General features: G+C 57.3%; 1 protein-coding gene across 2 annotated transcripts in view; it reads left to right on the top strand.

Annotated features, from left to right (window-relative positions):
- Window positions 1–696: 696 nt before the first annotated feature.
- The window catches only part of CELSR1 (cadherin EGF LAG seven-pass G-type receptor 1), a 131,387-nt gene continuing 118,655 nt past the window's right edge, over window positions 697–13,428 (top strand). Inside the window, exon 1 of one of the 2 annotated variants that reach the window (XM_051962839.1) lies at window positions 697–4,400. In XM_051962839.1, coding sequence (XP_051818799.1) covers window positions 734–4,400 — 3,667 coding nt within the window. In that variant the 5' untranslated portion in view covers window positions 697–733. The remainder of the gene's footprint in view (window positions 4,401–13,428) is intronic. The other variant, XM_051962838.1, reaches the window with a different exon arrangement.

Raw genomic sequence — 13,428 nt, forward strand, 5'->3', positions numbered from 1 at the left:
GCCGCCCACTCGGAGTCCCGGGAGGGAGGAACAAGCCCCGGCTTCGCGACGAGTGCCCTAGGCGGCCTGGGCTGAGTCCCAGGCCGGCTGCGGGAGGCCGGGGGAGATCGGGTCTGCCAGCCTTTGCCCGCCTGGCCCCGCCCCGCCCCGCCCCGTCCTACCCCGCCCCGCTTCACTCCGGGCCCCGAGGGCTCGGTCCACCGGGCTTCCCACGCTAGCTGGCTAGATCACTTGGCTGCTCGCTCGCCGGCGCTGGGCCATGTGAAGCTGAAAACCCGAGCCCAAGCGGGAGTCCTGGACCCAGGGCCCCGGAGAAGCCGAAGGCTAGGTGGCTAGCCCCCAGCGGCCGCTCCCGGCTCTCCCGCTCCCTCCCTCGCTGCCGCCCCACAGCGCTGGCCGCTGCCCTCCCTGGCTGGATAGCTCCGGCACCTTCTCTTCGCCTCCCTCCCTTCCCGGGCCGGGACTAGGATCGGGCGCTCGCTTCGGGACCCCGGCCGCTGCTCTCTCGCCTTCCCGGGGGAGGCACCCAGAAGCCATCTTGGAAGCAACTTGGAGGCAAGTTTTGGTTCGCGCGGCGGGAGCAGCGGGGCGGAGAAGAGGCTGCCGCCCGCGCCTGGGCCCCGGCGGGCTGGGAGCCGAGCCCGGGGTCCCCGCCTCCCCGCGCCGCCGGGGCCGGCCGCATGAGGAGCCTGGCTGGCGGCCGCGGCGGGTGCATGGATTGGGGCTCGCGGCCATGGCGCCGCGGCCTCACCCGCCGGGGCCCCAGATGCTGCCGCCTTCCCTCCTGCTGCTCCGAAGCAGCGCCCTGCTGCTCCTGGTCCTGCTGCCCGAGGCCTCCGGGGGACTGCCCGCGCACCCCCCGGCAGCCGCGCCCCGTGGCCCCTGGCTGAGGGACCTGGCTCTGGGGCCCGCCTGGAGATACGCGCTGGACTGGGAGCGCACGGCGCCGGGGCTGCGGCCGCTGCTGAAGCTGAGCCCCGACGGGCGGCTGCGGCTGGGCGGGTCCGGGCGAAGAGTGTGGCCGCGGGGCTGTGAGCTGCCCCTGCACGTGGACATCGCCTCCCGGCGCTCCCCGACGCTGCTGACCGTGGCCCTGGCGGTGCCCGTACCCGGCAGGGGCTGCGGCTCCACCGGCTCAGCCGCCCGGGCACCGGAGCGCATCCCGGACCTGGCGGCCCGCGCGGTCCTGGGAGGCGGCCCGGGCCCCGCCTCCCCCTCTGCTCCCGCTGAGTGCTTCCCGGCCCCGGAGCGGGGAGGGCGCGGCCCCGCCGAGGAGCTGCGGGCAGCCCTGGAGGCCCTGACCAGCTTCCCCGACTGCAGGTGCGTGGAGAGCTTCAGCCAGGGTGAGGGAGAGAAGGAGGGCAGCGGCCCGGGCTGCGGGATCCGGCCCGCCTTCCCGCTCCGGCCCGTCTGCCTGGAGCCGGGGGCCACAGCCCGCCTGCGCCTGCTGTGCGCTCCCAGGCCAGGCCCAGGCCCCTGGCGGCGCCTGCTCCGGGGAAGGGGCCCCGAGCTCCTGCTGGAGCTGACTCTGGAGGCGGCAGGGCCACTTCCTGCGGGGGCCAGGAGGGCCAGGAGAGGGGCGGCCGGGGGCACGAGCCCTCAGTTCCAGCTCCCCAGCTACCAGGTGTCCGTGCCCGAGAACGAGCCGGCCGGCACTCCGGTGATCGAACTCCGCGCCCAAGACCCCGACGAGGGCGAAGCCGGCCGTCTCACCTACCAGATGGAGGCGCTGTTTGACGAGCGCTCCAATGGCTACTTCCACATCGAGCCAGACACCGGGGCGGTGACCACCAGCCGGCCCCTGGACCGCGAGACCAAAGACACCCACGTCTTGAAAGTGACGGCCGTGGACCACGGGTCCCCGCAGCGCTCGGGGGCCACCTACCTCACGGTCACCGTGAGCGACACCAACGATCACAGCCCCGTCTTTGAGCAGGTCGAGTACCGGGAGACGGTCCGGGAGAACCTGGAGGTGGGCTACGAGGTGCTGACCATCCGGGCCACGGACGGGGACGCCCCGTCCAACGCCAACATGCGCTACAGACTCCTGGAAGGGGCCGACGGCGCCTTCGAGATCGACCCCCGCTCCGGCGTGGTCCGCACCCGCTCCGTGGTGGACCGGGAGGAAGTGGCCGAGTACCAGCTCCTGGTGGAGGCCAACGACCAGGGCCGCAACCCGGGGCCCCGCAGCGCCACGGCCACCGTCCGCATCCTGGTGGAGGACGAGAACGACAACTACCCGCAGTTCAGCGAGAAGCGATACGTGGTCCGGGTGCCCGAAGACGTGGCCGTGAACACCCCCATCCTCCGGGTGCAGGCCACGGACCGGGACCAGGGCCAGAACGCGGCCTTGCACTACAGCATCGTCAGCGGCAACCTGAAGGGCCAGTTCTACCTGCACTCCCTGAGCGGGGGCCTGGACGTCATCAACCCGCTGGACTTCGAGGCCATCCGGGAGTACACGCTGCGCATCAAGGCCCAGGACGGGGGCCGGCCGCCCCTCATCAACTCCTCGGGCCTGGTGAACGTCCAGGTGCTGGACGTCAACGACAACGCGCCCATCTTCGTGAGCAGTCCCTTCCAGGCCGCCGTGCTGGAGAACGTGCCCCTGGGCCACTCCGTGTTACACATCCAGGCCGTGGACGCCGACTCCGGGGAGAACGCCCGCCTGCACTACCGCCTGGTGGACGTCACCACGGGGGCGGGCGCCGACGCCGACCCTTCCGCCTGGGCCGACTTCCCCTTTCAGATCCACAACAGCTCCGGCTGGATCACGGTGTGCGCGGAGCTGGACCGGGAGGAGGTGGAGCACTACCGCTTCGGGGTGGAGGCCGTGGACCACGGCTCGCCCGTCATGAGCTCCTCGGCCAGCGTGGCCATCACGGTCCTGGACGTGAACGACAACGACCCCGTCTTCACCCAGCCCGTCTACGAGCTCCGCCTGAACGAGGACGCGGCCGTGGGCAGCAGCGTGCTGACCCTGCAGGCCCGCGACCGGGACGCCAACAGCGTCATCACCTACCAGCTGACCAGCGGCAACACCCGGAACCGCTTCGCCCTGAGCAGCCAGAGCGGCGGGGGGCTCATCACCCTGGCCCTGCCGCTGGATTACAAACAGGAGCGGCAGTACGTCCTGGGGGTGACCGCCTCGGACGGCACCCGCTCCCACACCGCCCAGGTCTTCATCAACGTCACCGACGCCAACACGCACCGGCCCGTGTTCCAGAGCTCCCACTACACGGTGAGCGTCCGGGAGGACCAGCCGGTGGGCACCTCCATCGCCACCATCAGCGCCACCGACGAGGACACGGGCGAGAACGCCCGCATCACCTACGTGCTGGAGGACCCCGTGCCCCAGTTCCGCATTCATCCGGACACCGGCACCATCGTCACCCTGATGGAGCTGGACTACGAAGACCAGGCGGCTTACACGCTGGCCATCACGGCCAGGGACAACGGCATCCCCCAGAAATCGGACACCACCTCCCTGGAGATCCTCATCCTGGACGCCAACGACAACGCGCCGCGCTTCCTGCGAGATTTCTACCAGGGCTCCGTCTTCGAGGACGCGCCCCCCTCCACCAGCGTCCTGCAGGTGTCCGCCACGGACCGAGACTCGGGCCCCAACGGCCGCCTCCTGTACACCTTCCAGGGCGGGGAGGACGGCGACGGCGACTTCTACATCGAGCCCACCTCCGGGGTGATCCGCACCCAGCGCCGGCTCGACCGGGAGAACGTGGCCGTGTACAACCTGCGGGCCCTGGCCGTGGACAGGGGCAGTCCGGCCCCGCTCAGCGCCTCCGTGGAGATCCAGGTGACCGTCCTGGACATTAACGACAACCCGCCAGTGTTTGACCAGGATGAGCTGGAACTGTTCGTGGAGGAGAACAGCCCGGTGGGCTCGGTGGTGGCGCGGATCCGGGCCGCCGACCCCGACGAGGGCCCCAACGCCCAGATCATGTACCAGATCGTGGAGGGCAACGTGCCCGAGGTTTTCCAGCTGGACCTGCTGAGCGGGGACCTGCGGGCGCTGGTGGAGCTGGACTTCGAGCGCCGGCGGGAGTACATGCTGGTGGTCCAGGCGACCTCGGCCCCGCTGGTCAGTCGCGCCACCGTGTACGTCCGCCTCGTGGACCAGAACGACAACCCTCCGGTGCTCCCGGACTTCCAGGTGCTCTTCAACAACTACGTGACCAACAAGTCCAACAGCTTTCCCACGGGAGTCATCGGCCGCATTCCGGCCCACGATCCGGACCTCTCGGACAGCCTCAACTACACCTTCTTGCAGGGCAACGAGCTCAACCTGCTCCTGCTCAACCCTGACACCGGGGAGCTGCAGCTCAGCCGAGACCTGGACAACAACCGACCCCTGGAGGCCCTCATGGAGGTGTCTGTATCAGGTAAGACTTTGGGCCGGCCGGGGTGAGAGGGAGAGGCGGGCCTTCCGCGGGGCGGCCGCCGGCCCCCGGAGACGGGCAGCGACCCGCCGGGGCCTTCCGCGGGGCGGCCGCCGGCCCCCGGAGACGGGCAGCGACCCGCCGGGGCCTTCCGCGGGGCGGCCGCCGGCCCCCGGAGACGGGCAGTGACCGAGCTTGAACAAGTCACTTGACCTCTAGGGTTCAGGGTCAGCAGGTTGTAGGTGGAGCAGGAGGGAGGCTGGGAGATCAGCTAGGGCAGCCACTTGCTGGACACCTTCCTGCGGGGATCATTCCCATCTTAGAGGCGGAGATAAGGTGAGCTGTGTTTAGAAGGAAAAACCCCGAAGGGGGGCTTTGATGGCGCTCAGCTCGGGCTCTTGCTGCTCCCCCCTGCGTGTGTGACTGGCTGAGACACTGTCTGTCTCTCCTGGGCTTTAGGGGAGGCGGCACTCGGGAGATCCCGAGTCCCTTCAGCCCCAAGTCCGCCTCTGTAAGCCGGCTCTCGTGAATGACAAAAACCTCTATGACAAAACTGATTAAGATGGTGCTATTTTCCCAAAAGGATGACTTGCATTTCCTTAGTAATCGAGCGCGTTGACGGGCCCCTCGTTGAGCCCCCACTTTGTGCCGGGCCCTGGGTGGAGGCGGCAGGATTATGACAGGATTATGACCACTTTACACCGAGGCTGGTCAGCGTTGGAGGCCAGGGCCTGCTGGGCCCAAGTCCTGTTTCCTTTCCCTGTCTCGGGGAGCACTCCCCAGCTGCCCCGCGCAGGACTGGGCCTGTGCTTGGAGACCCTTGCTTGGAAGACACGAGGGTCTGTCCTCAAAGGTCAGAGGTCTCCCCAGGTGCCAGTTAGCAAAAGGTGCGGCCTGGTGGGAGGGAGGGCCGAGCCTGGAGCTCCCTGAGACTCAGCTGGACATCTCCCTCCAGGCCAAAGGTCAGTGAGCACCCCAGCCCCGACCTGAGCATTTATGGGTCACCTGCTGTACATCAGGCACTGTGCTACCTCTGGGGTGGCAAAGGCAAAGTGCCACGGTTCTGGCCCCGAGGAGCTTACTCTCTACTTTCTAACTGGGGGGCCTTCTCTAAGCCTCAGTGTTCCCATCTGCAAAGGGGGGGCACTGGCTGATGGGAGGAAGAGCATCTGTAAAGAGTGAATCTGGGAACGATCAGGACACACCTATGTGTTGGTGAGGGCACTTGACACTCAGAATGTTGCTCATCCATTCATTATCTCATCTGATGAGTCAGGGCCAGGATTGCCATTATGCCCATTCTGCAGAGGAGGAAATTGAGGTGTAAAGTAGTCAAATGACTTTCTATGGCTCCCCTTGCTAACTAATTAATGATAGGGTAGGCCAGGACCCGGCTCCTCAGGCTCCCAGGCCAGGTTCCACCTCACCTGACCTCAGGGCATCCGAGGAGGAAGGGAAACCCCAAGGTCTGAAGATGCTTGAGTGGAACAGCTGGGAGATGTCATGATGTCATGGAGCGGAAAGGCCTCTGGGAGCAGAGATCAAAGGCTGCCTTTGCTACTTATCTTAGGGTGACCCGGCTCCATCTCCAAGACTTGCTTGCTTTCCATTTGGGTAAACTGAGGGCCTTGCACTAGTCCCCACAGACCTTCTGTTACCCCTGAAGGGGGAGCAGGCCTGGTGAGCCACCAGCAGCAGACCCCGGACTCCCGGGAAGCTCGCCCAGGGACAGTGAGGGGTCCGTGCTAGGTCTGGACTTGCCCATCACAGACTGTGGTCTCAGCTGGTTTTCACTGAGGCCCAGCTGAGATGGAGGGGGAAAGACCACTGAAAGGCAGAGCCAGGAGGGAGTTAGAACAGGGAATGTCAGCATGGAGGGAGCTTAGAACAGGCTTAGATGGCAGAACTGGGAGGGGGCTGAGAACAGGGGATGTCAGAGAGGGGAGGGGGCTTAAAATAGGGGATGGCAGAGCTGGAGGGGGCTTAAAATAAGGGAGGCCAGAGTTGGGAAAGAACTTAGAACAAGGAATGAATAGTTGGGAGAGGCCTTAGAACAGGGAATATCAGAGCTGGGAGGGGCCTGAGAACCAATTGATTTTTAGTTCTAAATTCCCACCCTCCCCCAAACACTGAGAAGGTAAGAAATCCCAGTCCATAGATGCACAGTCTGTATTAGCCATAATAAGTCAATGTTTGAGGGGGGGAAAGCATAATAGGATGTTAGCGCTTGCTACAGCATGATTTTACAGCCCAGGAAACTGAGTCCGGGAGGGCAACTTGCTTCCTAGGAGTATCTTCAATTCCTTAGTACTCACTGGAGGGTGGGGGTTGAGTTTCTCTAGCTCTCCTGGGACGAAGCCCCATCCCCCAGGCAGTAGAGAATTAATTGTGCTAATTAGCTCCTTCCTCACTCGGTTCCCTTTGTTTACACCTCTAGCTGAGCTTCTTTATATAGTAACTGGAAGTGGGGAGGATTTCACGGCGAAGGGCCCTCCTCGCTGCTTTTATCCATGAGCCTGATGACTCACTGCTGGCGCGACACGCTGCAGGCTGGGGAGCACTTGTGCCCGGCCACTCGGCCACTCAGGCAGCTGGCACAGTCTTGTGGCCCAGAGGCCCTTGCTGGCTGGCTGGTCCTGCAGTGCCCCGGACACCTTTCCCGGTGAAAGTTACTGAGGGCTCTCCAGAGTTTATGTGGATAATATCTATTATTATTAATTATATAGTTTATTTAGAATATATTATATATAAATATATTTACATATAATATACATTAGAAATTATAATCGCATCATCCTTAAAGTAGTTCGGACTTGGAGGACCTCGACCTAGTCCAATAGCACTCCCAGAGGGTTTCAGAACCAGAATCCCAGAGCTAGTCCCAGTCTAGGACTGGACTCCGGATTCCTGCCTGGGAGAGTCCCCCCTGGCAGAAATCCCTGAGAGGGATGACGCAGCTTCCTGTTGGGAATGGTGGAGAGCCGGGTTGGGCTGGGCCTCTGCCTAGTGACCTTCCACCTCTCTCTGAGGATCAGGTCTCCCCCGGCCCAGCCCGTTGTACCTAATGTTGGACGCCTTGCAAGTTTTGAAGGCCTTAGGGGCTGTTATTTGGGCTGGAGACCTTAAAGCTTCTCTGGTCAGGCTATTAGTCCTCAAATAAAAACCAACTGTGTAGGGAAGTCTTCTAATGATGGTATCTAAGTATGGGGTGTTTAGTTACAAAGGCCTTTCTGCACATGCCCCCGAGGGAGGGAGGGCAAAGCTTATTATCCATATTTTATAGTGGAGGAAACCCAAGCCCAAGCAGAAGTGATTTGCTCTGGTGTCCCCAGTTAAGAACTGTTGGAACTTGGACTCCAAGCAGATCTCCCGGTGGCCAGGCCCGGCCTCTGTGTGGAGGCCTCGGACTGAAATCCTGCCTCTTGGACCCTTGGACTGGTCCACAGCTTTGCAGATGGGGAACGTGAAGGCCGTGGGCCTTCCTGGCTCCCAGTTAGGAGGCCGGGCCTCCCCCATGGCGGGCAGAATGCTTCTCTCTGGGGAAGGGTCTGGCTTGGAGAGAGGAGGGGGTTCGGGACTGGGCCGTCCTGGGTGACTCAGAGCTCCCCTTCAGACCCGCAGGCTTGCCCTCTCCCCCAAGGACGGGTCCTGATCAGGCAGCTCAATGCTGCCTTCCATTTTTGTATCTTGCGCCTCAGTCGTTCCTCCCGTGTAACAGGCCACCCCTCTTGTGCGACATCCACAGCCCCCTCCTCTTCCTCCACGTCGTCCCGGTACTTGCCTGGGCTTTGGAAGGGGCTACAGGATGGGCCCCTGCTGCCTGGAGCCCAGGGAGGGCCGGCGAGCTTTCCCTCCGAGTTAGCAGTTTGGGAAGCCGAGCCTTGGAAGCAGCCGAGGAAGCTTGTCAGCGACAGACTGGGCTTGTTCCCAGGCGGGCCTGGGCCGGGCCCGGCGGGCAGGGAGCTTGGCAGCGGGGGTGCCCTCGGTGCTCTGCTTCACGGTGGCCGGGCTCCGAGGAGCGCGGCGGGGGGAGCGTGCCCTCCTTGCCAGGCGTGCAGATTCGGACAGAGGCAGATGGTATCAGGCCGCAGAGCGCATGGAAAAATCCACACATTGCTCCTTGTTGTTTGTGGCCGCAGGGGAATCGTTTTAAACTTCTTGTTCATCCTTGGCTCACGACTGGGTCCAAAGGTTCATGGGTAAAGCAAAACCCGCTACAACCAAGCGGCACATAGTGAGTGCAGGACCTCCAGGCTGGGAGTGCGAATCCCGCTGCGACGCTTGGTGAATACTCCCTCATACCGGGAATAAAGCCTTGATTAGCTTCAGTCAGTGCGGGCAAAGAGCCGGATTTGGGCACAGTAAGACAGCACCTGCCTGACAGAGCTCCCTTTTTCATGGGGAAACCAGCCCAGGAAGTCAGAGAGGAGGCAGCAGCCTCCAAGGGCCGCCCAGGACATTCCCACTGATGCGGAACCACTGTCCAGTACCCAGGACTCTGGTGATAAGGACGATTTATTGTCTGTGTGGCCTCCGGGAAGCCATGTCTCTTCCCCAGCCTCGGTTTTCCCATCTGTAAAATGAAAAGATTGGACTTCATGGCCACTAAGGCCCAGCTAGACATCTGTGCTAATTGAGTGTGGCTATTTTATGAGAGCTAAAAAAGGGGTGGGGGGGATTTAGCCCTAGGGAACAGCACAGGTGGGTCTAGGAGAAAGTTATGCATTTGGTTTGGAAGAGAATAATGGGGTGAGGGGAACTGCCTAGATGAGGGGGGTTATTCAGCTGCAGTAGGAACAAGCAAGCCCGCTTGTGGGTAAGAAGGGCTTTGGGGGGGGGGCTGAGAGCTTCGGGAGGTTGTGTGCACGCAGAGGAAGAGGCAGGACACCTGTTGCTCCGTCACCTCTCCTTCTGTGTTCCAGCACCCATCAGAGAACCCTGCAGGAAACGGGGGTCTCCTCAACCTTGGGAGAATTGACTAGGTGGGAGCAGAGGCAAAACTTGAAGGGGGAGAAGGGATTGATTGATATGGAAAATAAAGGGGTGGCAGGGAGCAGATGTGGGGGGCAGGAGAGCATGTGAGTCATATAGTCATTGTTTAACAACAGGCTTTCTGGAGAAGGGAAGAGGAAATCTACTTTAGGTTTAACCTGTCTTATTTATATTTTCTCTCATTATCCTAAGTCTAAACAATCAACAAAACAATTAAAACATAAAGATTTGTAACCTATTTCTGAGGTGTAACTACACTGAAAATTTAACAGTCGGCTCCTAAGCCCACAGTCTTGCTTATAGGGAAGTGCAGGTGGGGCTTGCCTTAATCAGGCTCTAATTACAGAGCTCCGTGAGCAGACATTTCTGCAAGGTTTCCCCTTAGCTTCTTGTCTGGATTTCTTTAAATAGATTCAGTCGGGATAGAGCAGGGAGAAGAGTGAAGGGGAGAGAGAGAAAGCACCCAGGGATAGCTCAGGGGCTTGGGGTAGAGAGGGTGGTCCTGCTGGCAGAGCCCCTGGAGCAGAGGTGCCTATGCAAGGAGGATCAGTCAGCTGGTGGGGATGAATGGACAGACCACGAGTAAAGTCTCATGTGGGTGCCATGGAGGGTGTGGACAAGGGTCAGGGCAGGGAGAGAGGGAATAAAAGGGACCCAGCGATGGGGCACAGAGGGAAGGAAGCAAGGTCCACAATGGCCCACATTTTACAAAGGAGAGCTGGGAGCCTCCATCTGAAGCTGACAAATGAGGGTGATGATACCCGATTTTTCTGGATTATTTTAACATGTAACACACACACACACACACACACACACACAAAATATAAAAATAGATGCAGCTATCTATATATCTTGGCTTGAGAACTTAGGAAGGTTGTATTTTTGGAAATATGTATGTGTATCCATAGATAACTATATATGTATATCCACTTATCGCTACATAATATCCATATCCAATGTATGTATGTATATATGTGAGTTTTACAACTCAGTGAGAAACAATATTAATGGTATCATTATCTCCATTTCACAGATGGGGAAACAGAGGCTGGATGATTTGTCCAGGTCACCCAGGTTACAAATGTCACTGATTATAGATCCCAGAACATCTCAATACTGTGCTCTTAAACAATGATCTCCAAGAAGAATGGGATCAGTCAGAGGGGAGGGGGCCAATCTCGAGTCTGCATCCGGACCATACCTCCCCTTTGTCATTACAGCCTCATGTTTCCCCCTCTTCCTCCCCAGTGCTGCTTCCCAAGCTCCTCCTTCTCTGCCCCTCAGGGAAGTGACAACCTTCACCGCCCCTAGTGATTTTTGTAGTTGCCATTGTGGGTGCCATTGGCAAAATTCCTGCTGCTCTGGAACATAGCATAGCCACCAGGGGAAGAAAATGCTGACCGGTGCTCCTGATTAAAAACCGTTTGGAGAACACTGCTCTAGAAAAGGAAACTTGGTTTGTTTTCCAGCCCAGGTCATTAAACCCTTTTAAATTGTCTTCTGTGTGCCAGATCTTATGCTTGATTCTGGAGGATACAAAACTGAAACCTCTTACTTTGTTTCCCAGTTTCCCAGCTTTACTGGAGGATCAGGGAGAGGTAGGAGACTTGGAAGAGTTGGACTGAATTCAGTTCTATACCATCCACATAGTAGGTCCTTGGGAAGTACCATGTTGTTTCCCCCACACAATGGAAATTTAATTAAGTTCTAATTACTCAGCTAAAAATATGTTATTGTAAATGAAAGAAATACAAGGCCGAGTGGAAAACAATCCAACCAATGGGCTGAAAGAGCCAATTTTATCATTCCTGATTTTGCCAAAACAGATTCAATAGGTGTTGACATGTTCCCGGAGGCTGGTGAGGGCTGCAGGGGACAGTGGCCAGGGCTGGGGGAGGAAAATGGATGCTGACTTTTTTCTCTGCTGGTTTAGCCCCCTGGGCTCTGTTTCCTAATAGCTGCTATGGGCTGAGGTACTTCTGTAGCTATCTTTGGCTATCTAATCTAAATAATGTGTGGTTTGGTTCTATAGGGCATGGCTCACTTCAATCAAGCCATTTACTATGTTAGCATTGGGAGATAAGGCCCTGGGGAAGGGCCGGCTTTCTTCTGCAAAGGATGCTTGCTCAAGCAAGTTCTTTTCTTCTTTTTTAATAGCTTTTTATTTCTTTAATCATGTGAAAAGACAAATTTTAACATCCATTTGAAAATTTTTGAGTTTCAAATTTTCTCTTCACCCCTTGCTCATTTCCCTCCTCCCTACGGGAAAAGCAATTTGAATGGCTGATATCTGTGCAATCATGTAAAACATATTTTCATATTAGTTATGCCATGAAAGAAGAAATGGATTCAAAGAAAAAAAACATGAAAAAATAGAGAAAATGCTTCGATTTGCATTCAGAGTCCATCAGTTCTTTCTCTGGATGTGAATGGCAATTTTCCTTGGGAGACCTTTGGAGTTGTCTCAGGTCACTATAGTGCCGAGAAGAACCAAGTTATTTAAAGTTTGGACACTACTGGACAGTAGTGGCAACTTTGTACAGTGACAGTGTTCTCCTGGTTCTGCTCATTTCACTCAGCATCAATTCATGAAAGTCTTCCCAGGCTTTTTCTGAAAGCATCCTGCTCATCATTTCTTCTAGCACAATAGTATCCCACCACAATCATATGCCCCATCTTGTTTGGCCATTCCCCAGTTGATGGCCATTCCTTCAATTTCCAGTTCTTTGCCACCACAAAAAGAGCTACTTATGACTTTTGTACATGTGGATCCTTGCCTATTATTTTTGATCTTTTGGGGATATAGACCTAGTAGTTGTATTTGCTTTATCCAAGAGTATAAAGCATCATTTTCGGCATTTTGCCAGTAAAGTGCTTTTACCTACCAGCTCCAAGCCAGTGTTCGATGGAGGCAGTGGTCAGCCTTGGGCATTTCTCAAGTAGCCTTGCTATGTTTATGGGCTATGTAATTCTGGGCTAGTTATCAATCTTGCTTTTTCTCAGTTCCCTCCCTTATAAGATGAAGGGCTGGAAGAGGTGGTCTCCTGAGTTCCTTCCAAGTCTCAGTTCCACGATCCAGTTATAAGAGTAAGTAGCCTTCTTTCCCATGGGGCGCTTCTGGCATACAATAGCCCGATGGATGAAGGCCTGGACCAGATGCTGGAGAATTAAGGGTAGGCCCAGTAAATGAAGAGAAAAGGGAAAATGCAAGAGATGTTATGGAAGCAGAATGGGCAAGATTTGTCATCTTGGGGATAGAAGAAGGGGGAGAGTTGACTATGTCTCTGAGGCTCTGAACTGGAGTAATAGGAATGGTGACAGTGCCCTCAATAGAAACTGAGATGTTCAGAAAAAGAGTGAGGTTTTGGGGAAAAGACGGTGTCTGTTTGGGGTATGGTGTTTGAGAAACCCAGGTTACAAGGATTTTGAAATCCCCTAGTAGACGGTTGGACATGTGAGACTAGACCTCAGGGAAGAGGCTGGTCTGGAGATCTGGGAATAATTTGCATAGAGATGGACTTGGTGAAGTCACCAAGAGTTAGTTAGTGGAGACTCTGTAGAAGATAAACCATTAAAAGGGAAGGAGAAGCAGCAGCCAGAAGGCTGGGGAGCCAGTGCAGGAAAGGCTGTGGAAGTAGGAGTGTTGCCAGCTTTTTCCAAGACTGTAGCTGGGAATGGGAGGAGAGGAAGAGGATGAGAGCTGGGAGGGAAAGAGCAATGAGCTGAGGGATGGGTGAGTCTTGGGTGTGTTCAGCCACAGCAGAAATAAATCTACAGAGACACAAGCAGAATTACAGGGAAGAGCTGAACCCAGGATGAGGGGATGGAGGAGATGAGATTGGATGAAGAACAATAACAGGGGAGGTGCTTAGATTTTCAAGTTTTTAATTATATTTCTTATTGTATTTGGGGCCAGAAACATCATTCCTTTTTTGTGGTCTTTTGGAAAGGCCCATTTTATTGCCTTTGGTTCTTGGGTTTCATCTGGGTTTGTTTAAGAAAATCTCTTAAAAGAGGAAGATTTGGCACATGAACAGCA

The sequence above is a fragment of the Antechinus flavipes genome, chromosome 5 (assembly GCF_016432865.1).
Source record: "Antechinus flavipes isolate AdamAnt ecotype Samford, QLD, Australia chromosome 5, AdamAnt_v2, whole genome shotgun sequence".
Lineage (NCBI taxonomy): Eukaryota > Metazoa > Chordata > Mammalia > Dasyuromorphia > Dasyuridae > Antechinus > Antechinus flavipes.